The 25,856-nt window shown below is 43.0% G+C and overlaps 1 protein-coding gene across 1 annotated transcript in view; it reads right to left on the minus strand.

Moving 5' to 3' along the window:
• Window positions 1–25,856, minus strand: part of TRPA1 (transient receptor potential cation channel subfamily A member 1) — a 297,071-nt gene that overhangs the window by 45,058 nt on the left and 226,157 nt on the right. Inside the window, exon 22 of the mRNA XM_029591461.1 lies at window positions 15,333–15,462. Within this exon, the coding sequence (XP_029447321.1) occupies window positions 15,333–15,462 (130 nt within the window). The remainder of the gene's footprint in view (window positions 1–15,332; window positions 15,463–25,856) is intronic.

Consider the following 25,856-nt stretch of genomic DNA (forward strand, 5'->3'; position numbering starts at 1 on the left):
GATGGCAGGAGATGGAAAGGAGCCCCTTGCTGAAGAACATAGAGCTTTAACCAGCAGCAAAGGTACAGAAACATGTTTATGGAGATGTGGATCACAGTGAACAGCAACTATAGCAGATGGCTCTACTATCAGTGTAGATGCCACTGCAGATGTCATAGGTGGACAAGTCAGTGGGATCACATGAACTGCTGCCAACAAGAGTTTATGCAGACAGGAGCTTGTATTTGAGAGACACAAGAGTGGAAGCCCTGTTCAATGGCCCTCTTCTGCAGTATTGATCCACCACCAGGTGTGATTTCTTGAAGTTTACCAGGAAATCTAGCTACTGCAGCAGATGGGCCATTGTTTGTAGAGAGCCCAACACTGCCTTCCATCACCAGCCAATCATCCCAGGTATGGGAAGACTTGAATCCCCTGGTGCCAGACATGAACCACCACCACTGCAAGACACTTAGTGAAAACCCTTAGCGTAGCCTATAGGATAAAAGGAAGCACCAGGTATTGTTAATAGGAGGAATCCAGGCCGAAGTGGAGGTAGCACCAATGAGACAAATGAATTTTGATGTGTTCATATATGCATTTGAGATCCAAGTCGCACTTGCACTCCCCTTTCTGGATGAAAAGAAGAATTTTACTTAGTGACTAAATCTTGAATTTTCCTGATATAAGTGCTTGTTCAGTCTCAAGTCCAAGATTGATGGGAGTTTGCCACATCTTCATTTGCAGCTCATCCAGAGCTCTGTGGAATGGTAGAGCCATTGGGTCTGATGGTAAGTCTAAAATATGTAGGATGCAGAGGACCGCTAGATAAATATTTTTTTTCTGTTCTTACTATCATTCCCAGTCTTTTCCACAAAAGTTGAGGTTCCCTGGGGTGGACGCAGACTCTGGAGAATCCGGAAGCAAGTCAGACGGAATCCCAGTGCAGATCCCTTTCAAGTTCAAAGGTGAAGGCATACTATCCCAGTAGCCTCTGGATGAGGGTTGAGAAAGTGGTGGTGATCTGAAGGGGGAAGGTCTGTGGTCTGCCAACTCTGAATGGCTGGAATCCACTGCCAATGAACGAGAGGAGGAGAAACCCAGTGAAGATTGAGTGCCCTGCTGCAGCAGCAATGAGGTTAAGCAGGAAAGCAGGTGAGCAGAACCCTGGATCCCAGAAGCCAAGGAGGCAAAGAAATTTCTCACCAAGGCTGCCACTTAGTCATAAGGCTGGCTCGGTCTTGGATCCAAGGAGGAACTGGCATATCTTCCTCCAAAATCCAAATCAGATCCTGTTCCTGACTCGAAGACTTCATGGAATAGACACAATACAGAACAGATGAGTTAGCCGTCTCCAAGCAGTACCCTACTGCAACCAGCTTTATAGATGAGAGGGGCCCCACACCAGGGGGAGGAAGAGTCAACTCATACCTCACCACTGGGCCTGGGTCAAGGAGTGTGGAGATGTTGTTTTCAAAGAACTTACAAATATAAATGTAACATACTATCGCAGCAATTTTCAAAAGCTATTTATTTGTATTAAATGCACTTAACATGGGTAAAGACTGTTGACAATTCGATGGCATATTCTTAGCAATTTTCAAAAGCCCACATACACGGGTAAAGTTCATTTACACATGTAAAACCCAGTTTTAAGTGTGTAAATGCTTTTAAAAACCAGGCCCAGGGGTTTCATGCGCTGATCAAGGACTACATTCAGATCCCAAGGTAGAGGATCCCCTTTTATTGGAGATATGAGATATGTGAGACCCTTCATAAATTTGACAATTGTAGGCCAATGGGAAATAGAACACCTTTCAAATTCCAATGATATGCTGCTATGGCACCTATTTCTACCTCTAGCCTTTAGGGATCCCTGTGGATCCCTAAAGGCTAGAGGTAGAAATAAAGAAAAGAGTGCATGAGGGTAACCTGCATGGAGCAGCAGCTACTACCCTAATTGAAGGCATGGGGATTACTACCCTTAACCAATTAGCTTTCATGATTTTGACACAACTGCAGCCTTGCTATCTACTTTGATGGCAGGAGAAGGGAAGGGGAATTGGATTCAGATAACATTCAATGCTAGGTACTGATACACAGACATTAGGGAAAAAGCACAGGACTGTTTCTATGGCCAAGTCCTAAAGCAAAGCACATTCAAGTAGTATTGTCTGAATGATCAAGAAGGCTGCTTACCTTGTAAAAATGCTGATAGCAGTAATTATTTTTATAGGTTTGATGGTGTTTGGTTTTGAATGTTAATATTACCACCCTTAACATAAGGCTTGGGGGTAACTTGTATGCAGCAGCAGTTACTTCCATAGGAAACTTGCTGGGCAAACTGGATGGACCATTTCGTCTTTTTCTGCTGTCATTACTGTTACTATATTAACAGTAATGACAGCAGTATGAGCTCTGACTGAATTGGTTTTCAAATCATTTAAAGTCTTAGTATATATTCAAGTAAAAGAGCAATGGGATACTAAAAGGGGCATGTCTGAATTCTGAGCACCATTTAAAGTTGTAGAGTACTTCCTTGAAACAAGGAGAATTTCCTTTACTTTTGTAAGCAATTGCATATATGAAATTAGCTTTTAACATGCAAGTAGTCAGGGCCAAAGACTGGAGGTTGAGATGTAGAAGATTCCCATTGCACTAAGTAATGAGGGACAGGAACATCTGCAACTTTATCAGAGGCTGAATAGGTAGGTGTTGGAGCCTGGGAAAACACAGTTGAAGAGAACAAACCAAGCTTTCAAAATCATTTGTCCTCCACTTCTTTATGCTTTCGAAATCATTTGTCCTCCACCTCTTTATGTTTTTGAACAGTCCCTGAAATGAGGGGAACTGGAGCAAATGCATAGAGAAGACCTAAGATTCTATCCAATTAAAAAAACAGCTCCTGCCATTCTGCCCCTTGCTGGTCAGTTTCCTGGATCAGTATGTGGAGACTTTGTTGTTGAGAGATGCTGCAAAGAGGTCGGAGCATGCGTTTAGTCACTGATCTGCAGGAATAGTTTTAATAATTCGTCTGCTCTTGGTTATGGCAGAAAAGCTTTTCTCTGGACGGTCCAGATGGGCCCCTATAAAGTCAATTACATGAGATGGTTTCACGTTGGATTTCTGAAGAGTGATTAGAAATTCTAGGAATTAAAGTATGCTCACTATAAGAAGAATAGATGGATAAGCGTCCCCAAGAGATTGGCTAGATATGCACCAAACATTTGTTTTTTCCTGGCAGCAATAACTGCCAGGCATTTTGTGAAAAGTCTGGGTGCTGAAGAGAGATCTAATGGGAGAACACAGTACTGGGTAATGTTGATCTGCTATAGTGAAATACAGACATTTCCTTGATTCTCGTGAATTAAGATGTGAGTGTAAGCATCTTTTAGGTCTAGGGAACAAAGTATGTTGTTTCTCTCTAACAAGTAAATTTTAAAAAGGTTTGCACGTGCACTCATAAATGTGCATACTGGGCACGCGAGCAAAAATATTATGTGTGCAAGTACATGCATACCATTTAAAATATCCCTACTGTGTGTGTGTTGGAGCCTATATGTTTGTACTCACACATGTGACTGGCTGAGGAGAGGGGAGGGGGGGAGGGAGAGAGAGAGACTCTTTTAAAAGGCTAGTCTGACACCCTTTATATATCCCACCATAAGAGCACTTTAAAATCAGGGTGGGTTTTTTTTTTGAGGGGGGCAGTGTTACAAGGGTCCACAGACCATTGCACCCTAGATAGATCAATGTAATATTGCCTCCCCAAAACCCACCCTGAGTTGAAAGTGCCCCTCTTAAAATGGGATATATATAGAAAGAGTGTCAGATTATCCCTTTAAAACAGTCTCTCTCTCTCATCCATCTGGCCCAGACTTGTGCCTCAGCAGTAAAGTTAAATGCATTATTTTATTTTTTATTTATTTATCAAATTTTTTATACCGTCGTTCAGATATGCCGTCACAATGATTTACATATTTGAGAGAATAAAATACAGGGTTACAAAACTAAAGAGGGTCAAGTTAATATTAAAACTAAGAGAATAAAATGCACAATTCTCAGGCTTAAAGTACTTAAATATAAATATGACATAATATAAAAGAGTTAAATATCAAAATCTAGAGTAAAAACACAGAGTAAGGTAAAATAAGATAATAATAATCGTGAAAATGTCAGCAGGGGAAAGGGGATGGGTGTTTTTTTGGCTGGCCACATTAGCCTTCCTTATAAGCTATACTACATAGCCATGTTTTTATGTTTCTTTTAAAAATCTTAAAATCAGGCTGCAATCTTATATCAGTGGTAACTTATTCCATAATTTCAGATCAGCTAGCGAAATGGCTCTCTCTAACTTGATTTAACCGGGCAGAGTTTACAGAAGGAATAGTCAAAGGGCCTTTATTTGCTGATCTGAGGTTTCTCTGCAGGGTGTGTAACCGCATAGCCGCTTTTAACCAGTCTCTGGTCTCTGTAGATTACTTTCTGTAAAATACACAGCACTTTGAATTTAATGCGATATTCAATAGGGAGCCAATGTAGGGAGATTAAGATTGGTGTTATATAGTCCCTGTTTCTAGTACCCGATAAAACTCTCGCTTCAGCGTTCTGTAAATCCTGCAATGGACGGATCATGGAGGAAGGCAGGGCAAGTAATAAAGAATTGCAATAGTCAGTACTTGAGAAAATCAAAAATTGTAAGACCATTCTAAAATCGTTTTGTGATAATAATGGTTGTAATCGTTTTAAGGTCATTAATTTGACATATCCTCTCACTTTATTCGATATATGTTTTTTAAAGCTTAGTTCAGGATCAATTATATTATAGCAAGATATCGTGCATTTCCTGCAAGCTTAATAGTTGTTAGGATTCTTGGATTTCATGGGCCCTTGGCCCGAAGTGAAGGTTGATATAGCCTATGGGGTGGAGCCCCACAGGTCCTCACCGATGGGAGGCAAGGTCAGCTGCAGCAGGGGACACGATGGTAGTTCGGTAGAGAGAACGTCCTGCATCACTGCCAAGTGATCGCAGGTGCCTGCACAGAGAGTACTGTGAGATGCCCCGAGGAGCGGGGCGAAGAGACACAGTTCAGAGGAGTCACAGGCAGAACTGAAGATACTAGTGCCAGAACAGGAACCTCTGACACTTGAGCTCTAGGCAGACCCTGAGGAGCGAGGAGCGTGAGACAGGGTCTTCTGGAGGCATGATGCAGAGACTGTCCCGAGGGGCGGGACAGCATAGTAACAGAGTCTCTGGTGTGATGACATTAGGGGCTGCCCCGAGGAGCGGGGAAGCACAGAGTGGAATCTCCAATGTAGTGATGTAAGCTGCCCAGAGGAGCAGGGGAAGCACAGAGTAAGTCACTGGTATAGAGATGTAGGCACTGCCCTGAGGAGTGGGGAAAGTGCAGAGAAGGGATCACAGATAGGCAGTTCATGAGGTAACCCTGAGGAGCAGGTAAGCCTCCAGGCAGGACCTCTGGAAAGGCGCAGGGACTACCCCGAGGAGCGAGGAAGCCTGGAGTCCAGGTCTCCCACAGGAAGCGCAAGCAGACCCCGAGGAGCGGGTACCTGAGCCAGAGTCGAAAGCCGCAGGTAGAGATCCAAGGCAGGAACCATGGGTCTGAGGAGACAGGAACAAACACCAGTAGGTGGAGGAACTTGTTGCCAAGTCAGCTAGCGTAGGCCATGGGAGGTGCTTATGAATCCCCAGCTTGTGATGTCATCAGTCGGAGATGCCCTTAAGGTTCTCACTATAGTGCCTTTAACGTGAGACCCAGTGGCACGCGCACGTGCCTAGGAAGGCCCGGAGTCAGCATGAAGGTCGGCAGCATCCCAGCCACCATGAGTCTAGAGAGCAAGGAGTTATGTGGCGGTAGCCACAGCTGCGAGTTCGCCCAGAGAGGACAGCAGGGCAACACATGACGTGAGTTGGGTTGGCTTCGGCCGCCCACGACCAACAGTCCTAACAATAGTTGAGTTGTCTTGGAGTACTAATGGTGTGTGACATACATTAGTGTTTTTTCTTTCTAATAACATAATTTCAGTTTTATTTATTTTTAAAACAAGTTTCATTTGTGTTAGAAGTTGTTTGATAATTGTCAGGTACACTGATAGTTTGTAAGCCTTTTCAATTGTATCATGAATTGGTATCAATATTTGAATGTCATCTGTATATAAATAGTGATTGAGGCCCAGTTCAGCCAGAAGATGGCATAGTGGCAGCATGTATATGTTAAAAAGTGTAGCAGACAGTGCTGATCCTTGCAGAACTCCAGTACTAAGACCTATCTTATCTGATGTGGTGTTGTTAATTTGTACTTTGTAGGAATGGTCATCCAGATATGATGTGAACCATTGTAAAGTGGTTTCTTCCAACCCTATTTCAGATAATCTGTCAAGCAATAGTGTGATTTACCATGTCAAATGCAGCCGAGAGATCTAATAAAACTAACAGTTATCTTTGGCCACCATCATATCCTCTTAAAAAAGTGTCTGATAAAGCAATCAATAATGCTTCAATGTTAACATTTTTTCTAAAACGAAACAGACGGGTAAAGGATATTGTTATTCTCTAGGTGTTCTGTTAACTGTTTTTGGAACACTTTTTCAGTTAATTTAGTGAGAAAAGAGATTTGATATGGGTCTATAATTACTAAGTACAGTTGGGTCAAATTTATTTTGCTTTAGCACAGGTCTGATTATTGTTCCCTTTAGTATTTCTGGTAGGTGCCCTTCCTTAAGTGAACTATTTATAATTGATGCAATGCATGGAGCTAATTTATGTGCTAAGGCTTTTAATGTGATTATTGGAATGGAGTCAAGTGGATGATTTGCTGGGTTTAAATGTATAATGAGATTTTCAATCCCCATTGTTGAAATGTTATCAAAATTCGACCATTTTGTTACCTCTTTCAGATGCATATTTATTTCTTGTTTAGGTATAGAGTCTATACTAGATAATAAACCTATTATTTCATCCTCAAAAAAATGTACAATATCATTACACCTATTCTCAGACAGAACTATATTATTGTGAGATAAAGTATTTGTCAATTTTTTTACAATGTCAAAGAGTTACAATTTATCATGGTCAGCCTTGCACATATATCTTAGCCCCAGAACACCTATTCCCCTGCATCCTTATTCTTGACATGCATATTTCCCGACTTCTTAAAATTTGCATGGCTCACATACACATGGGGACGTTTTTGCACAAGCAACACTTTGAAAATCTACCTGTAAGAGGGGAAGGATGGCACCCAAACAGAAACATTCAAGATGAACTTTCTTTAGGTATATTTTTTGAAATTCCTTAGGTCTAAAATAGGTCGAAGATCATCTGTCTTCTTCAGAATCAGAAAGTAACTGGATTAAAATCCTAACATCCTTTTTTTTTCAGTGGAACAGATTCTACTACATTGGACAGTAAAAAGGTAGAAGAATCATTAGCTTTTTGGTGTCTTAACACTTCTTTACTTAAAGAATGTTTGGGGGAGCAGATTTGAAGTTCAATCTACAATTTTGATGTATAATTTTTAGAGGAGCCTTCAATCTGTTCTTTAAAGACTAGGCTTGTTTGAAATGCTGAAGCCTTCTCCCTACCAGAAGCTTGTATAAGGCTAGTAGGGAACATGTTTTGAGGCTGTAGTAAATAAATTAGGATTTGCTTTGGTCTGCATCTATTGTAGAGGTTTAGTTTGCATCCTATCTCTGATATGCAGTGTGTTTTGATATTGCTACAGTTGCAAATGCTAGAAAAAAGGATGTGGATATGGGTATCTTCTTCTTGGTTGGTCTGTTATCTTCAGACTGACCTTTTCTGGGGATGAAACCCTGCTCTGCTGTAGCCATTGAAAGAGTAAGAAGGGTAACAGGGATCCTTAACAACATTGACAGTTTCCTTTACTTTCTCTCCAAAGAGATTATCTCCTGTACATGGATCATCTGCGAGCTTCTCATGCACATCCTCAGGAAGACCAGCTACATGCAACCAAGCATAGCTTCTTGTTCCAATGTGTACCGCCAAAGCTCTAGAAGAGATATAATATGCTGATCTTATAAGATGTTTGCCACAATCTTCTGTCTCCTGACTGGCAGGAATAAAGCAGTTCATCTCATCTGCTGGAAGTTCTTTTGCAATCTTACAAAAAAGTGTGCAAATGATGTGCTACTATTTAGAAGCTTAATATGGCTCCTTAAAAGACCTTCTTTGCCATGTTGTCCAACATCTTGGCACCTTTGCCCAGAAGGATCTTGGATTTGTTTTGCAGTGGTTAGCTTTTCTTAAGGCTGAATCTCCTACAGAGTGATAGGGAAGTCTGAACTTAATGATGGCCTCGATTTATTTGAACTGTGGATCTTTCAACTTACTTGATTACTGGAAGAATGGACACAGGTGCTTGCCACATTCTGGCTTGAAACTTCAAGCAACCTATGTACTGGAACTGCCTTTATTTGCCAAGTGCATGAATGTGCTTGATCAAGTCGAATATATCTATTCTAGTTTCCAATTTCTCTTTTAACTTGAAAGGAATTTCCTTAGCCATCTTTTACAAAGTTGAAGGAATTGCACTGGCTCCCCAGTGAATATAAAATTGCTACCTTTGTCCATAAGATGCTAAATCAAGCCTATCTTCTCTGGATGAAAGTGATATTACACATCTATATCCCTATACGATCATTAAAGTAGTTGCAGAGGGGCCTTTTGGATGTCCCTTTCATGTGGCATGCTCGGCTAATCTACACTTGTGAGAGGTCCTTTTTAATGGCAGAACTTGTTACAAGAGACTGTGTGTCTGGTTTCATGTACTAAGACCTTTAGGAAAATGTTAAAGACATTTTTGTTGCAGCAGGTTTTTACTGAGCAAAAGAAAGACGTTTCTGGTTTGTTTTTTTCAAGATTGGTATTTTAATTATATGATGTGGTTATATATAATTGTGTGGTTATATGTAATTTTGTTCAATTTTATGATTTTTATTATGAATGTTTTATTTGTTAGCCGATAAGAGCTTTGGTTTAGGAGGTATAGAAATCTTTGAAAAAAATAAATAAATGTCCTCAGGAGGAGATGTATTCCTGGGGTGCTGAGGGGAAGATTGGACAAAAGGCTTGTGGCTTGTTCATCCTTTGAACAAAATGAGAGAACTGAGCCCTCTTGGGAATCAAATAAATTATAAGGAGGCACATCCAGAGGCATCTTTTCTTTGGGAGGAGGAGAACTTTGTGATTCTGAATGAGTTTGTACCATGTCATCCATGCTTTGATAAGGTGGAATAGTGGACTAGGTTATCCAACTTCTATAGCATCCAAAATAGGGTTCACTTCCTCTAGCAGAAAAGGTGATAACTAGGACCTATCAGTTAAATAATTATTTACAGTCTTCCCGCATTTTTTTCAGAAAGGATTGTGGATTCATTGGAGCAGGAAGAATTGCCAGAGAGGAACCCATCTGATTCTGGGATTAGATCTCACATTTTCAATGGCACAATCCCTTGATTTTTTTGGCAGAGATTTTGCTAAAGTATTTATAGTCTTTTTGGCCTGCTAGGCACTGAAGAAAAAGCATTGGTAGTCAGATTTGTGCACTGACAATGCACTGAAACCTATGTTAGTTGATGGGACCTGCTTACTATCAACACTGAACAGTAATTTAGTGCATAATCCAGTGCTGATCTCCTTTCTGTGCCATGTACCTTGGAGGACTTCCAGTCTTTCACAGCACTGTTAATCTTTGGGACTGGAGTGTGGGAGTTACTTCACTTTATCCATGCTGATATTCTTTGAGGCCAAAGAGTGTGACATCTTCCTCTTTAATGGAGGGGCAAGGACTGATTCTAGAGCAAATGGCACCCTCAGTGAAAATTGTCAATGGTGCCCCCTTCTCCTCTCTACATTCTCCCTTCCTTTTCCATTCCTCCCCTCCATCCATTCTCTTCATCTTTTTCCCCTTGCCTCCAAGTATTCTCACCCTATTCTCTTCCCTCCTCCATTGCTATATCCATTCTTCCCCTCTCTTCCTCCCTCCTGGCATTATCTCCCTTCTCCAGACATTTTCTCTTCCATCTATTCTCACCCCTTCCCCCACCTCCTTTCCTTCCAGGCATTCTCTGTTTCCCACCTACCTCCAGGCATTCCCTCCTACCCCCTCCCTCCTAGAACTATCTCCAACTTCTGCTATCTCCCCTCCCCTCACCGTAGGTAGACTCTCTCCCTTCCTGCTAGGCATTCTCTTAATGTATAGTACATATTATACAAATTCTGGAGTCACCTTAGTAAAAGCAACACAAACTCTCTATTACCAGGAACTTTGGAAATAATACAATCTCCAATTAGAAAATAAATTTCAAATCTATACAGAAAACTTGCCATACCAAACAGTACTAACACTCAGGACTCAAACAGTAAAAATCCTACCTTTGAAAGACAGCATTGCAAATATTATATTGGGCCCTAGAACACCAATACACTTCCTACTGGGATAACAGAAGCCAGATCTTTGCACAGAAACAAAATACTAGTAAAATACTTTACCTCTGTCACACGCAGTATACGTAGAAGAATAAGAATAATTCAAGTTGCCAGATTAAGGGCAGAACAACATAGGAGAATGAGAAAGAGAAACATACTTCCTTCTATACTGGGCAAAATATAAAGACATCACAGATACACATTCCCAAAGCTAACCTATTCCAATCACTTACTTCAATTAAAATGTTTTTGACATTTGTTATCAAAGCATTTTTTTCCAGTTAGGTTAGTTTTAGTCTTTTTTCTGATTTCAGTTTCATCCTTTTCTTCATTTCCCTTTTCCAGGGTCTCCTTTCCATTTCTTCTCACTTCTACTGCTTGCGTCAATTTCTCTTTTTTATTTGTCTCCGACATTTATCTTTTCCTTTCATCTAATTTATTTTGCTGTGTTCATGCATAACTAGATTTCATCTTTCTTTCTTCCTCCCGCTCTTATTGCCCCAGTTTTTTACTTCTCTAACTCTCCCCTCTATTGTCCCCTTCAGACCGCCACCTCCCTCTCATCAATCTCCAGATATCTGGCTCTGTTGTTCTTATCACCCAACTCCCCCAGTATTGCAGATCTTAAGTTCTATGAAAAATCTTAGACAAACTAACCTCAGATTTTATCGAAGTGAATTAAAGACGCTAAGAATGTTATTAAATGACCGTCATTCTAGGCTTCATCGGGAGTGAATAACCACTTTGTGGCTAAGCCTTATAAATAATCATAGGTCATTATAATGTGTTCACAGACAAGAGTCCATGTTTTGAAATTAATCTTTCATCATAGGGCCAAAAATATGCTTTTGTGTATGCTAGGCATCACACTTATAAGACTGCGGCGTTCATTTCTGGTTTAAGTTCTTACAACTGCTGCCTCCTCTGACTCTTATCCCTTATCATCAAGCTGATTATCTCCAACTATCTTCCTTCAAGCTCTCCTATATCCATTTATTTACCTCTCTCCCCTCGCCACTTCACATCTTTTATTGTTCTGTAATCTATCATCTCTCCCCATTCTATATCTCATCTCCACTGTCCTTTCCAGACCTCACAATCTCTATATTTACTTCTCACCTACCTACCAACATAAGAACTGTCATACTGGGTCAGAACAAGGGTCCATCAAGCCCAGTATCCTGTTTCCAACAGTGGCCAATCAGATCACAAGTATCTGGCAGGATCCCAAATAGCAGATAGATTCCATTTTATTTACACCCAGGGATACGCAGTGGCTTTCCACAAGTTTATCTGATTAATAATAGTCTATGGACTTTTCCTCCAGGAAATTCTCCAAATCTTTTTCAAAGCTGCCTATGTTTTCCTTTACCACAGCCTCCACAAATGAATTCCAGAGCTTATGCACAGAGTTTAAACAGTATTTTCTACAATTTCTTTTAAAGGTGCTACTTAGTAACTTCAAGGAGTGTCCACCAAGTCTTTTTTTTTTTTTTTTTTTAAAGAGTAAACAACTGATTCGCATCCACCTGTTCCACTCTACTCATGATTTTATAGGCCTCTATCATAACTCCCCTCATTTGTCTCTTCTCTAAGCTGAAGAGCCTTTCTTCATAGGGGAACAACTCCATTCCTTTTATCATTTTGGTCACTGTTCCCTGAACCTTTTCCTATATCTTTTTTGAGATGTGGTGATCAGAACTCCCCAAAAAGCTCTAGATGCATTTGCACTATGGAGCGTTACATAGGTATTGTGATTCTCCATTTTATTCTGCATTCTTTTCATAATAATTCTCATCATCCTGTTTGATTTTTTGACTACTGCCAAACATGGAGCCAAAGATTTCAATGTACTCTCCATGATGATACCTAAATCCTTTTCCTGAGTGTTGACTCCCAATATGGAATATTGTTTAACTACAGTTTGGATTATTTTTCTCTATGTGCATCATTTTGCACTTGCACATATTAAATTTCATCTGCCATCTGGATGCCTAGTCTCTCAGTCTTGCAAAAGTCCTTTGCAATTTCTTGGAATCTGCACGTGATTTATCAACTCGGAATAATTTTGTGTCATCTACAAGTCTGATCACCTCACCTGTTGCCTTTTCCAGATCATTTAAAAATATATTAAAAAGCACCAGTCCTAGTACAGATTCCTGAGGCACTCCACTATTTACCTTCCTGAACTGAGAAAACTGACCATTTAGTTTTATTGTCTGTTTCCTGTCTTTTAATTAGTTCACAATCTACAATAAGAGATTGCCTCCTATCCCATGACTTCTTAAATGTTCTCATGAGTCTCTCAACAGAGACTTTGTCAAACATATTCTGAAAATTCAAATACACTATATCCACTGGCTCTTCATTATCCGTGTTTGTTAACCCCTTTAAAAAAATGTAGCAGATTGGTGAGGCAAGTCTTCCCTTGGGTAAATCCATGTTGGCTGTGTCCCGTTAAACCATGTCTATCTATATGCTCTATATCAATTATTCATAATCCAATCTCTAATCTCCTCTCCATTTCCCAAGTTCTCATACCTTCCTCAATCTTCAGTATTCCCCTGTCTTTTATCCACTCCCTAGGTCCCCATTTACACTTCTGTGGTCACTAGATTCCTAGCCCTTATCTAACTTTCCTCTGCCCCTCATCCCCTCACCAGGTCAAGCTTCTTCCCTGTCACTCACCCTCTCTCTTGGCTCCAGTCCCTTTTCTTATGCCATCTTGGGTCCTCTCTCCCTCTTCATCCTCTCAACCCTATTCTCCTTTCCAGCACCCCATTAATTAACATTAGCTATTTTAATGATAATGTAAAGTTACCAAATAGCATAATGTCATAATGTTATAACTTTTAAAGCAACCCATAGATGTAATGTAATCTTACAATGCTACAATGTAACGATAATATGACCACCGTCACATTATCAAAGTGTTATAGTGTAAACCAATGTGATACCCATAGGTGAACATCGGTATATAAAAACAAATAAATAAAATAAAATAAATAATTTTTTTTCTCTTCCCCTTCTCACGCCCTAGACTTGGTCTGCCCCACCCTGATACCCTATACACTCCATCTTCCCGCCATTCAAATGGGATCATCTCTCCCTCTCTTCCACCAGTCTCATTCCTATCCACTCTCCAGTCCTCTCTCTCCCTTTTCCCTTTCTCCCCATTCTGGGTCATATCGCTCTATCTTGGATTCTCCTACTTCATGACCCCATCCTGAGTCCTCTCTTCTCCCTTTCCCCCACTCCATGTACAGTCTCCTTTTCCCTGTCTTGCCCTCACCACCACCCCATGCAAAGTCTTCCTTAACCCCCCCGAACTCCAGCCATGTTGCATCAGCATCCCAGTTTCAGGTGGGAATTTTGGATGCAGGAACATTAGGACCTCCTCTTTCTCTTCCCTGGGTAGCCTGGAACCAAGAGAACACTGGTTTCTCTGAAAGGAAGATGCTTGGCATCCCGAATGGATGTAGGTCTACTGGTTCATGCTCCCAATTTCCAATGCATTCAATCCTTCCCCCCCAAATTCTTCATCTCCTTCTCCCGCCCCCTGCCCCATGGATGGCAGGAGTGGCACTTTATATCACATCAGCCACCTTTATTATGATGGTCTAGAATTGTGGTTTGAGCCAAAAGATGTCACAATTCTGTGGCTCATCCCGCGAGACTAGCCCACCATAGCAGAGATAGTTGATGCACTAAGAAGCACCACTTCTGTCAGCTGCATGCAAGGCAAGGGGATATGGAGGAATATGTGACCCACGAAGCTTTCAGGAGGCTTAGCCTCACCAAGCCTGCTTTTATACTGGGTTCTTGAGATCAATTCAGCTGAACAGCCCAACAGGCGATGCTGGCAGTGCCCAATGCATCCCTTATCTTTTGAAATTCTGGGTGACTGCCCTGCTTAACCTACCCAAAGGCTGCTCCTGGGAGGAGAAATGATGTCATGAATCTAAGCATGAAAGAACAATGCCCTTTTTACATTATGCCATTCCCTCTGCAGATATTATTTCTCCATTTTCCTGAAGAAGAGGAGTAAGATGATTCTACACAATCCTTAAGAGAATAACGCCTGGATCTTCTGGCCATTGGGAACATCATTGTGCAATGGGCGTAATTCAGCAAGTTATGAGAAAGTCATAGATATCTGATGAAGTGATCATTGGAGTCTGTCACAGACAATTCCTTTTTTTAGAATATTTAGGATATTTGAAGCCCAATTTTGATTTCAGACATCACTGAGGTGATGTCAAACTCAATTTTAAAGAGAAAATCCTGGCTAGTGCCAAAAGAAAGAAAATGGTTATTATTTTTTAGGAGACTTACTAAACAAAGAATAAGTGAAAAAAAAGACTGAATAAAAAGGAAAATATGCAGAAGGGGGAAAAATCTGAGAGCAGTTCACATCCATTCGTTAAGTGTCAAAAAAAAAAAAAGGCTGAAGAGACTCCTATGGCAGGCGGCTGCGTGGAAATATCCACCCATGCTCAGAAAAGCATAGATTTTTCCTAATTTTGAGAGAGCTTTCCATCTCAGTGTTGTCAGATGACATTACCCACTTGTGTAGTTATTATCCTGCTTGCCTAAACAGAAAAAAAATATTTCATTAGGACACAAAATATACTTATTATATTAACAGAATAAGAGGAGGACCAAATTATTGAGTAAAAAATGTCCTAATAGCAGAAAAAAAAACCCTAGGGATCCAGAAACAAATTCTGCAGTAGATGAGAAAGTATAGAGAAGAGAAAAATAGCTGCATTTTCTCACCCACTAAGGGGAAGTATATCTCTGGAACCCTATTCTTTTCATTATTGTATATACACAATGTATAAATTTACAAAAATTTCAAATATGTGGATTTCCAACTAACCTGTTGATACAAGAGAATGTAGAAGCTAAGTCCAAAGCCTAAGATGAGGAAGAAGAACAGGACAATAATATGCAGCAAGGTCCTCAAAATTTCCCAGAACATTACTATATAGATTCCATAACTCTCAAATCTAAAGGAGAAATTATGAAGACAAAGTCAAACATACTTTTATTCCATTTTGTATTTCTTTAACATTTATGTCATGCATTTGATAATGTATGTTTTTTTTTTAAATTTCTCCATCACTAGCAGCACTTCAGAGTAACTGATATTTAAAATATCCAAGAAATGTGAAAAGAAAGTACAGAAACAACTAAGGGGAGGACACAAAAGGACAAAAGACATTTTATTATGTTATGTAATCTGCTTTGAACAATTTACATGGTTACGGCAGAATGTAAATGTTTGAAATTAAATTTAAAATCATTTTTTTTGCTATCATCTAGATAAATGTGATGATAATCCGCTCCATTTTACATGTCAAAACTTATTTGAGCTGTTAGGTGGTAAATCTAAACTAAAAGTGCTAGCAGTGTAGCACAGAGGCTAACTGATCTAATCATTCATTTAGTTCTGCTTCTGCCCTTTAATCAGGATCTATCTGCCTACAGGAAAGTTTGCAGAAAGGCCCTTTTAAACTAATGTTAATACAATGAAGGCAACTTATCAACCTGCATTATGCCTACAGGTTAATCATAATATTTAATTGATTGCTGTATATTGGAATCCAGTAAGGATGTGCATTTGTTTCAAATTAATGTAATAACTGAAACAAATGGGTCCCTTTTGATTCATTTGTAGAGTTCCCAAAACCAATGAGGTCCATCCCATTTGTTTTGTCCCCAATTCATTTCTATGGACCACTGAAGTCTATGGGTCATAAGAATCAATGAAGAACAGGTGCACTACAGTTAGAAAGTATAAGGTATAACTAAAGCATCCAGCCCTTCCCTGTGAGTTATGTGTGAACTCACTGCCTTGTCAGAGCCTGGGAAGTACATGTTGGCAAGGAGACCAGTAACATGATATATCTCAGTAAAGCATTTTTTAATCGCTGCTCACTGGATCCATTCTGTGCATGATCCTCATGCTAAGCATTTATGAAAAGTACTGTTGAAAGTGTGCATTTCTTCTACAAAGTAGCGATATTATCTTGGAAGGACAGTTTCTGTCTTTCACAGTGTAAAGTACTTTATTCAACTTTGTATAAAAAGCTTTTTGACTGCTGCTAGCCACGATTATACAGTCTTACCCACTGAACAGAGAAGGGAAGGCAGTGCCAGCCAACAGTGGCACTTTGCTGCTGCTTTTTTTTCTCCCCTAGGGGATGGTGCAGGTATGATTTGGGTATGGGTGGGAGAAAGTGCCAATGAACCAGCCAGTAGAGTGTTTTTTTCCTCTGTCTGGGTGGGCACTGCAGCACCAGCCCAGTCCAATGAGGTGAGCATTGCAATGCACAGATAGACTCCAGCAAGCAGCACAACAGCTTGTGTGCACTGTCTGTATGTGTGTAGTTCTTACACTCACACACAAAGTGGTACAGACAGTGGTATACATAATCAGTTATAGTGCAACTAACAATTGAAGAATAAAATGTTATTATCCAAATCTTCAGTAGGCAGTGACAAGTTCCATTTTGTCAAGAAAGGGCAAAAGCTGACTGAAAAATTGTATTCGCAGATATGCACATGTTTTTTCTCTCACTTATATAGGCTCTTAATCACACATTTACTCAAATGCTGACTGTCTTTTCACACTTACACACACACAGGTTTTCAATCACACACTTACATACATGCTGTCTCTTTCTCTCACACACATAGACTGTCATTCACACACTTACATGCTCTTTCTCTCACTTATACACAGGCTCTCAATCACATACTCACATGCTCTCTCATTTACACCAGCTCTCAACCACATAGACACACATGCTCTCTTACTTACACACACAGGCTCTTAATCATACATACACATGATCTCTCTCACACATACGGGTTCTCAATCATACACAGGCTCTCAATCACACACACATACTCTCACACAAACAGGTTTTCAATCACACACTTACACCTACAGGCTCTGAATCATTCACTTACATACATGCTGCCTCACATAAACACACACACATAGAGATGCTTGTTCACTCACTCACTCTCTCCCCCCACTGAACTAGCGACAGCAGCAGCTGCCTCCATTTCCTGCCTTAGCGGCAGCAGCAGCCTCCTCCACTTCCAGCCCTCACGGCCTTGAGAAAGGAGTCTTATCAGCTGAAGGGGCTGATGTTGCTCCTCTTTGCTTCGTGCTGCACTGCTCTTCTTCAGGCTATGCCTCTCTTCTTTGGGCTGATGCTGCATGCACTAGCATGGTCTCTTCTTTCCGTGCACACGGCCGTTGTATTCCACTTCCTCTTTCAGGCCACTAGGGGTGGGAAGAAGAGTCCATGCTGGTGCTGCTGACTCCAGCTGTCCTGCCTGATTCCGCCCAGGCTATCAGCATTTTAAGCCTGGGTGGAGGATGAGTTCCTATTTTGCTAGGTCAGCGGGGGACCGGGAAGCGTGGCGACACACTGGTGTGTTGCGACAGACCGGTTGAGAACCGCTGTCCTATAGAATGCAATTCTGCTATGTTGGCTATATGTTATGTCAGAACATGATCTTTTCGAACTCCTGCATGGCAGCCACATAGAAAACCAAGGGCCTTAAACCTGTATACACCTGAAAGATTGTGCCTCTGCTTGGACAATGACAATTATGATAGCATGTCTTCCCTGAAGTCCTCAGCCTATGTGTTTTAAGGGTGTCCACATGAAGGATAAGGACTGTAACTGATATTAGCAATGAGACCAAACAAACTACTCTACAGATTTTCTCTGTAACTACATAAAGCAAGACAATATGAATAGCCTAGAGCTGGATAGGCAAAAGTTCTTGCTGGGCCCTGATATCTGGCTGGTTGTGGGTATTTCCCGTCATAGTGGTATGACTGTTCATGTCCCTGGCTGTTCTGCAGTATGTCCTCCAGAAAAACATATGAGAGACATGACACGGTGATTAGGATTCGCCTAACATGCACATCCCTGAGCTTCAATTGAATCTATGTACTCCTGTGATGGTAAATGAAAACTGGCTGACATCCTGGCTGCGAGAGCACACGTGCTGCAGACTGGATACTGATATGACATAATGCCTCTGTATCGCTCCATGGTGAGACCGCACCTTGAATAATGTGTACAGTTCTGGTCACCGAATCTCAAAAAAGATATAGTTGCGATGGAGAAGGGACAGAGAAGGACGACCAAAATGATAAAGGAGATGGAACAGCTCCCCTATGAGGAAAGACTGAAGAGGTTAGGACTTTTCAGCTTGGAGAAGAGACGGCTGAGGGAGGATATGATAGAAGTGTTTAAAATCATGAGAGGTCTAGAACGGGTAGATGTGAATCGGTTATTAGAGATGTGAATAGTTTTTTGTGTTTGTGTCGTTCTTTGTTTTTCCACCGCCACAGGAAATGCGGTTTGGGTCTTTTATTTCGCAAAAAATCGTTTTTTGAGTTATTGCTCGCTAACTCTCCGTTAGCGCGCGCTAACTCCCCGTTCGCGTGCGCTAACAAAAACCATTAGATTTTGTTAGTTTTTGTTAGCGCGTGCTAACGGGAGTTAGCGTGCACTATTGGGGAGTTATCGCGCACTAACTCCCGTTAGTGCGCACTAATCTGAAAACACATTTTTGCCGAAAAATGGGAAAATCCCGATCGTTTATCGGGACTCCCCGAAACATGCCGAATTGGACAATTTTTTTGAAATTATCCAATTCGGCAAAAATGAATGCACATCTCTATCGGTTATTTACTCTTTCGGATAATAGAAGGATTAGGGGACACTCCATGAAGTTAGCATGGGGCACATTTAAAACTAATCAGAGAAAGTTCTTTTTCACTCAACGCACAATTAAACTCTGGAATTTGTTGCCAGAGGATGTGGTTAGTGCAGTTAGTGTAGCTGGGTTTAAAAAGAATTGGATAAGTTCTTGGAGGAGAAGTCCATTACCTGCTATTAATTAAGTTGACTTAGAAAATAGCCACTGCTATTACTAGGAACAGTAACATGGGATAGATTTAGTTTTTGGGAACTTGCCAGGTTCTTATGGCCTGGATTGGCCACTGTTGGAGACAGGATGCTGGGCTTGATGGACCCTTGGTCTGACCCAGTATGGCATGTTCTTATGTTAGCTGAAAGACAGTGCACTAACATAAGAACATGCCATACTGGATCAGACCAAGGGTCCATCAAGCCCAGCATCCTGTTTCCAACAGTGGCCAATCCAGGCGATAAGAACCTGGCAAGTACCCGAAAACTAAGTCTATTCCATGTTACTGTTGCTAGTAACAGGGCACACCTGACATATGACTCCCTGCACTATGGACTAGGGATGTGCAGAGGGACGCCATACCTTGCATTCGGGATTCGTATTCATCGGGGAGCTGATACGTTGCATTTGGCAAGGGGGCCCCTGATACGTTCATGCATTAATTCTTATTCATTTCCCAGCTAAAATTGAATTAACTACAACCCCCCCACCCTCCTGACCCCCCCAAGACTACCAAAACTCCCTGGTGGTCCAGAGGTGGGTCCGGAACCATCTCCTCTCCTGCACTCATACCCTCGGCTGCCAGTATTCAAAATGGCGCCGATAGCCTTTGACCTTACTATGTCACAGGGGCTACCAGTGCCATTGGTCGGCCCCAGTCACTTGGTAGGAGCAATGGATGGCTGATGCCATATTGTGCTCCTACCATGTGACAGGGGCTGACCAATGGCACCGGTAGCCCCTGTGACATAGTAAGGGCAAAGGCTATCGGCACCATTTTGATTACTGGCAGCCGACGGCCCAAGTGCAGGAGATCGCTCCTGGACCCCCCGCTGGACCACCAGGGACTTTTGGCAAGTCTTGGGAGACCCTTCTGACCCCCACAAGACTTGCCAAACATCCCTGGTGGTCCAGCGGGGGTCCAGGAGCGACCTCCTGCACTCGGGCCATCGGCTGCCAGTATTCAAAATGGTGCCGATAGCCTTTGCCCTCACTATGTCACAGGGGCTAACGTGCCGCTTCTGTGTGCGCGTGCGTCCACATACAGATTCTGCTGTCCACCCCAATAAGGAAGATTTGCGGGGCTGTGATGGACAGGGCCGGTGAAAGCCTGCCTTCCATTCTAGCCTCGGGCTCCCAATAATGACGATGCTGCTATATGTGTGTGTGTGTTTGTGGGTGGGGGGGGGGGAGGGGGTCAGGGGCCTGAGAGGTTGAGCTGCGATCACAAACATTTACAAGTAGTTAGCCAGCTGATCACAGTTCAGGCCCCTGCCCACCTCTGCAGCACAGTCATTATTGGGATCCCGAGGCTGGGATGGAAGGCAGGAAGCCCTCGAGTATGCATGCAACAGAGAAGCTTGTGCTATGTACTGTGTGCACACTCGAGGAGGAACAGAGCAGGAGCAAAAACTAGGGTGCATGGGAAGGAGGAGGGGGAGAGGGACTGAGTTGGATAGTGGAAATTTGTAGATTGAAGGGACAGCAGGAACTCAGATTAGGTGGGAGGGGATTGAGTGAGAGAGCAGAAGGGAGGGAGAGTGAGTGGCCCCAGGTGGAAGAGATGCCTGGGTATGGGACAGCAGGTATCTGGATTGGAGGTGGGGACAAGAGCAAGGATTGGGGCATTGAGTGGGAGAGCAGTAACGTAGGAAATGGGAAGAGGGAAGAGCGAGGAGAGGGGTGAGGGGTGAGGATGCCTGTGGAGGAATGAGAAAAACTGGGATTGAGTTGGCGGGAGGTGCATGGCTGAAGTTTTGCCTAGGGAACCTAATACCCTTGCACCGGCCCTGGTGATGGAGCTCACCCCACCATGGCCCAAAAACATCAGGAGGCCTCAGGGCTGTAGTGGAGCTCATCCCACCAAGGCCCAAAGATAACAGGAGGCCATGTGTGTATATGTGTGAGTGACTGACAGCCTGGGTGTTTGTGCAAGTGTGTGTATCTGAGAGCCTTATGTGTGTAGGTGTGTGAACATATGTGTGTGTGTCTGTGTGCCTGTGAATGTGTCTGTGTGAGAGCCTGTGTGTATGTTTGTGTACCTGTGAGAGCCCATGTAGGCTCTCACAGGCACACACACACACATAATGTTTCTGTAAGGGAGAGGAAGCCTGTGTATGTTAGAGAAAGGGAGTGTGCGAGAGAATGAATGTGTTATTGTGCGTGTGTGTGTGAGAGAGAAAATAAAATTTGGCGTCCCTACCCTCCCCAATCCACAACAGGGTGACTGGAAATAAGAAGGAATGGAGAGATGGGGATTTTTTCAATCCTTATTAATTGTAATTATTGGGTGTAATTTGATAATTCTGCTCTTTTGAAATATTTAATTGTTTGGGGGGAATAGAACATTTTTTAATTACTGGATTTTTTATTCATCTGACGTTTTGAAATATTTTATTAGTGTTTGGGAAATTTTGTATGTTCTGTTCATTAACTGAAATATTTCTTTTTATGAATATGATTTTTACTATTATGATTGTTTTATATTTTTTAATTTTATTAATGTTTTTATGAAGTATGGTAATGTTTGAGAAGGGCACCCCAATATCTTATCGGGGTGCCTGGGCATAATGTGGGTGCCAGGCACAAGCCTTGCTGGCACCCGGGCGAGCCGCTGTGCGTGCATGCCCGCGCCAGCGTGCTCACCCATTGGCTGCCGTACCCGAGGACGAATCCGATCCTCGGGAGGGCGGGTCGGGAACCAATTGGTTCCTCGGGGTCAGAGTAGCCAATTGGCAGGATCCTCGCCGATTTGGTTACTCGGGAGCCTCGGCAACCCCCTTTTCGCCTGCCATCACTCCCAGACCACACTTTGGGCTCCTGCCGCTGCGCTTCAGGTCTCCTGCCGCTGCTGCTCTTACTTTAAAAAAAAAATTGCGATTCTGCAGCAGCTCCAGCACATTCAGAAAAACAGCGATTTAAAAAAAAAAAAAAAAATTCACGATTCTGCCACGGTCCCAGCAGATTAAGACCACCAGCTTTTTTGGTTGCCCGGTGGGTGTGCCTACTATTTAATTCACGTGGCTGCGAGGCATACCCAGTGGGAGATGGAGTCCGAGGAGGCTGCAGTGGTACAAGGCGAAGCATGCAAAACAAGCCACGATGTTCCCGGTGAGTCAGAGGTGCACGTGAGAATTTAGGGAGTAGGAGCTCGGCGATATCAAGCCACGCCGGGCCCATCCGCACGGAATCAGGGGGAGAGCCGCGCTGACCACAGCACAGACTACCACGGGCCTGCCCCGCCATAAGGCGTGCCCAATCCGATAGAGATATAATGTGGTGCTCGACGGTGAAGTGACCAGAGAGGTTTCAGGTCGGAATTACGGCGGGACAATTGGGTGCAGTAGTCCTGCAGGAGGCTCCTTGCTGGAGAGTGGCAGGAGCTGGTTGTCACGACCCCTTGCTGGATGGTGGCGGGGGTCATGGGTGTGCATATTTCTAATGTTAATGGTTCAAAGTTGGGATGGCCTGGATCTATGCACCTTGCTGGCGGGTGCAAGGGAGGCCTAGCTTGGGCATCTCATTGTTGAACAATAAAGCTGCAGCCTGTTTGATCCACACTTATTGCCTAAGTCTTTGTTATTGATTGTGAGAGGGTGGGTGCTGGGAGATGAGTTGGTCCTGGCTACCCATATTACTGTTTTTCCATTGTTGCTATGCATGTAGAGGCTGGCTTGTTGTTGGTTCCAGTTCAGTTCTTAGCACGTTTCTGTTTATTCTTTCTGATCCCTTTATTCTGCATTTGGTGAGGGTCTGTCTGGGTTCTGTATATGTGATCAAGGTGAGGTATTTTATTGGCATGTAATTTCTGAGAAGGGATCCATAGCAGCTTGGTTTCCTAATAAGAGTTTTATTGGTATTCTAGAGCCTGGTATAATGTGTGTAGTGCTGCCTTTTCATAGATATAGGTGGGCCTGCGCCGCAAGGACGGCATCCCAGTGAGGGAGGAGCAGAGGCGCGGTGACAGCACGGTGACACTGTATAGGTCCTCCCCGCCCCTCTTCCCGTGAGAGCAGGCTACGAAGCAGCTTGGGGCCTCCCGATTACGGCGGCGAGTATGTGGAGTGACGGTGGCGCCGGCCGATGACGTCATCGGCCCTTTAAAGGACCATGACGGAGGCCAGGAAATCCCTTTTGCCACGCGCCGGCAACCCACCCTCCCACCCCTTTATTAATTTGGCGGGGAAGGAACGTTATTTCTTTAAGGGGGGAATGTCGGGAAGCAGCTGTTGCTACGGTATTAAGTAATCAAATCATAACGTATAGCTTGTTACAACTGGTTAACCTATGCAATAGACAGCATACACATGTTAGTTAGTGTATTTCAACAAATGTGGATCAATGTTGGGGGTTAATGTCACAGCTGATAGGGAGGGGGCGATTACCTGTGCCGGTTGGGCATATTGCAAGTGGTGCCGGTGGCATCACAGGACGGCGTGGTAGCTGATCAGTGCCTTGGGCGGCGCCAAATGGTGGGGGCGCGGAATGTGCCGATGGTCAGGGCCCCCTTGCTTGGGGACAAGGCGGGAGGCTCATGGAGTAAGGCTGCCCTGCTTGGTCCCTACGGCGGGCAGTAGCAGCGGAGACTTCATACCGGCCCGGGTATCAAATGGTTAGGTTTTAATAACATGTTAAATAAAGCTGCAGCCTCCTTATACCAATGACAGTTTTGGTTGTCTTTTATTGGATGAGGGATGCATAATTATGTTCAATGTGCTGTAAGGAGTAGGAAGGGAGGGACGAAGGTCACGCGGGTTAAGGTGGCAGCTGCTAGCGTTAAAGGTTGTTAGGGAGGTTTTGGTATGGGAGGTTTACTATATTGTAATGGTAATTCTGTTTGTTCATGGCTTTCTGAGGGCCAAGCCACACACCCAATACACATTCTAAAAAGTCTAATTCCATAGGATTTCCAAGTGTCTTTTTTTGCAGAGTTTTCTGGTTGGCACCACAGCAGTGCATGTAAATATAAAATGCATGTTGTAAGTGTTATTTTTGCCTCGGCAGACTGTACTTTTGAATGTTCTTTTTCATGTAAAATGTATTATAAATGCATAATTTAAATTGTGTGTGTCTGAAAAGGATGTGGGGGTGCGTGGGGTGGCCTGTGTGCAAGGCTGTAAGGTTTGCCTAGGGTACCTCATACCCTTCCCTAACCATGGGGTGGGTGGGGGTGTCAGTTTTTAAAAATATAAATTGTAGGTCGGAGCTGGGCTTTATGTGATGGGTCCCAAGGAAGACACTGAATGAATTGGGGGGGAGGGGGGCAGCACAGTAATTTTTCACACAGTACAGCAAAAAAAGCTAGCACTGGCCCTGATTGTATGCTACCTTAGCAGGCCTCTACAACACTGAGAGTAAAACCTGGACCTTGCCACTAAGGCTTCTTTATATAAATGTGCAAGACAGTTATCATGTAAATGATGCAGTCACATATCTGATAGCCCTCCCCCCCATGTCACTGCCGTTTGCTGTAATAGAAAGATGATAGAAAGAAGCACTGCTCTTACCTATTAACCAACCGTAACCATAAAGCCATCTTCAAATTGTTCAAAAAGTCCACATTGCTCCCGGGAATCTGGCCACTACATCAAGGATGCTCATTCTTGCGTCACAGACCACTTGCATGATGATGGAGTGGAAGAGCTTTCAGTTGTGGTAGATCACCTCTCTGTGACAGGGTGGGTTGAGGGCTACATGAGTGCAGTCTATAGTTCCCAGAACATGTGGAAAGTTTTCTATGGCATAAAAGCCTCTCTTCAAGTCCATCAAGTCCTGCCTTTCATGAGGGAATCTTATGTAACAATGAATGTGGCTGCATACAGCTCTTAGGACCTGGCGCAGACAGCAGGAAAAATATGTTTGAGACATTGTCCTGACAACCCCAACTGTTGTTCGGAATGAGCTATATACCTTAAAATGCAGGGTGCACATTTGGTAAGGTCTGATCCATTCTGAGTTCTTGCTATAAATACATGATAGTCTGAGACCTCAGGCGATACCTCTTAACCATGTGCTCCTACGGCATCCCCAGCAATGTGGTGCAGGGATGAAAGATGCACTCCCTGTACAGCCTGTGCACCCTCCTGCATGGCAAGCCCTGATGTGGGCTATCCCACAGCTCCAGCACTTAGATGCAGCTCCAGCGCTGCTAACTACAACGATGGCGGGGTTGGAAGGGATGGCGGGGTGGAAGGGAAATAGAACAAAAAGTCATTTACAAGGGACAAGAGACACAGATAAGTATGGGGGAGAAAAAAAAAAGTGAAAGCTTGCTGGGCAGACTGGATGGACCGTTTGGTCTTCTTCTGTCGTTATTTCTATATATGTAAGAGTGGTGCTTCCAGATCACGCTGCAGTGCAGGTACTTCCCTAGGAGGTGTTTGAACCTCGCTTCCCTATTGGAGGTGTTGTTGTTGAGCTGCCTGAGGCATCCAGT

This window comes from Rhinatrema bivittatum, chromosome 2 (genome assembly GCF_901001135.1).
Source record: "Rhinatrema bivittatum chromosome 2, aRhiBiv1.1, whole genome shotgun sequence".
NCBI classification, from domain to species: domain Eukaryota; kingdom Metazoa; phylum Chordata; class Amphibia; order Gymnophiona; family Rhinatrematidae; genus Rhinatrema; species Rhinatrema bivittatum.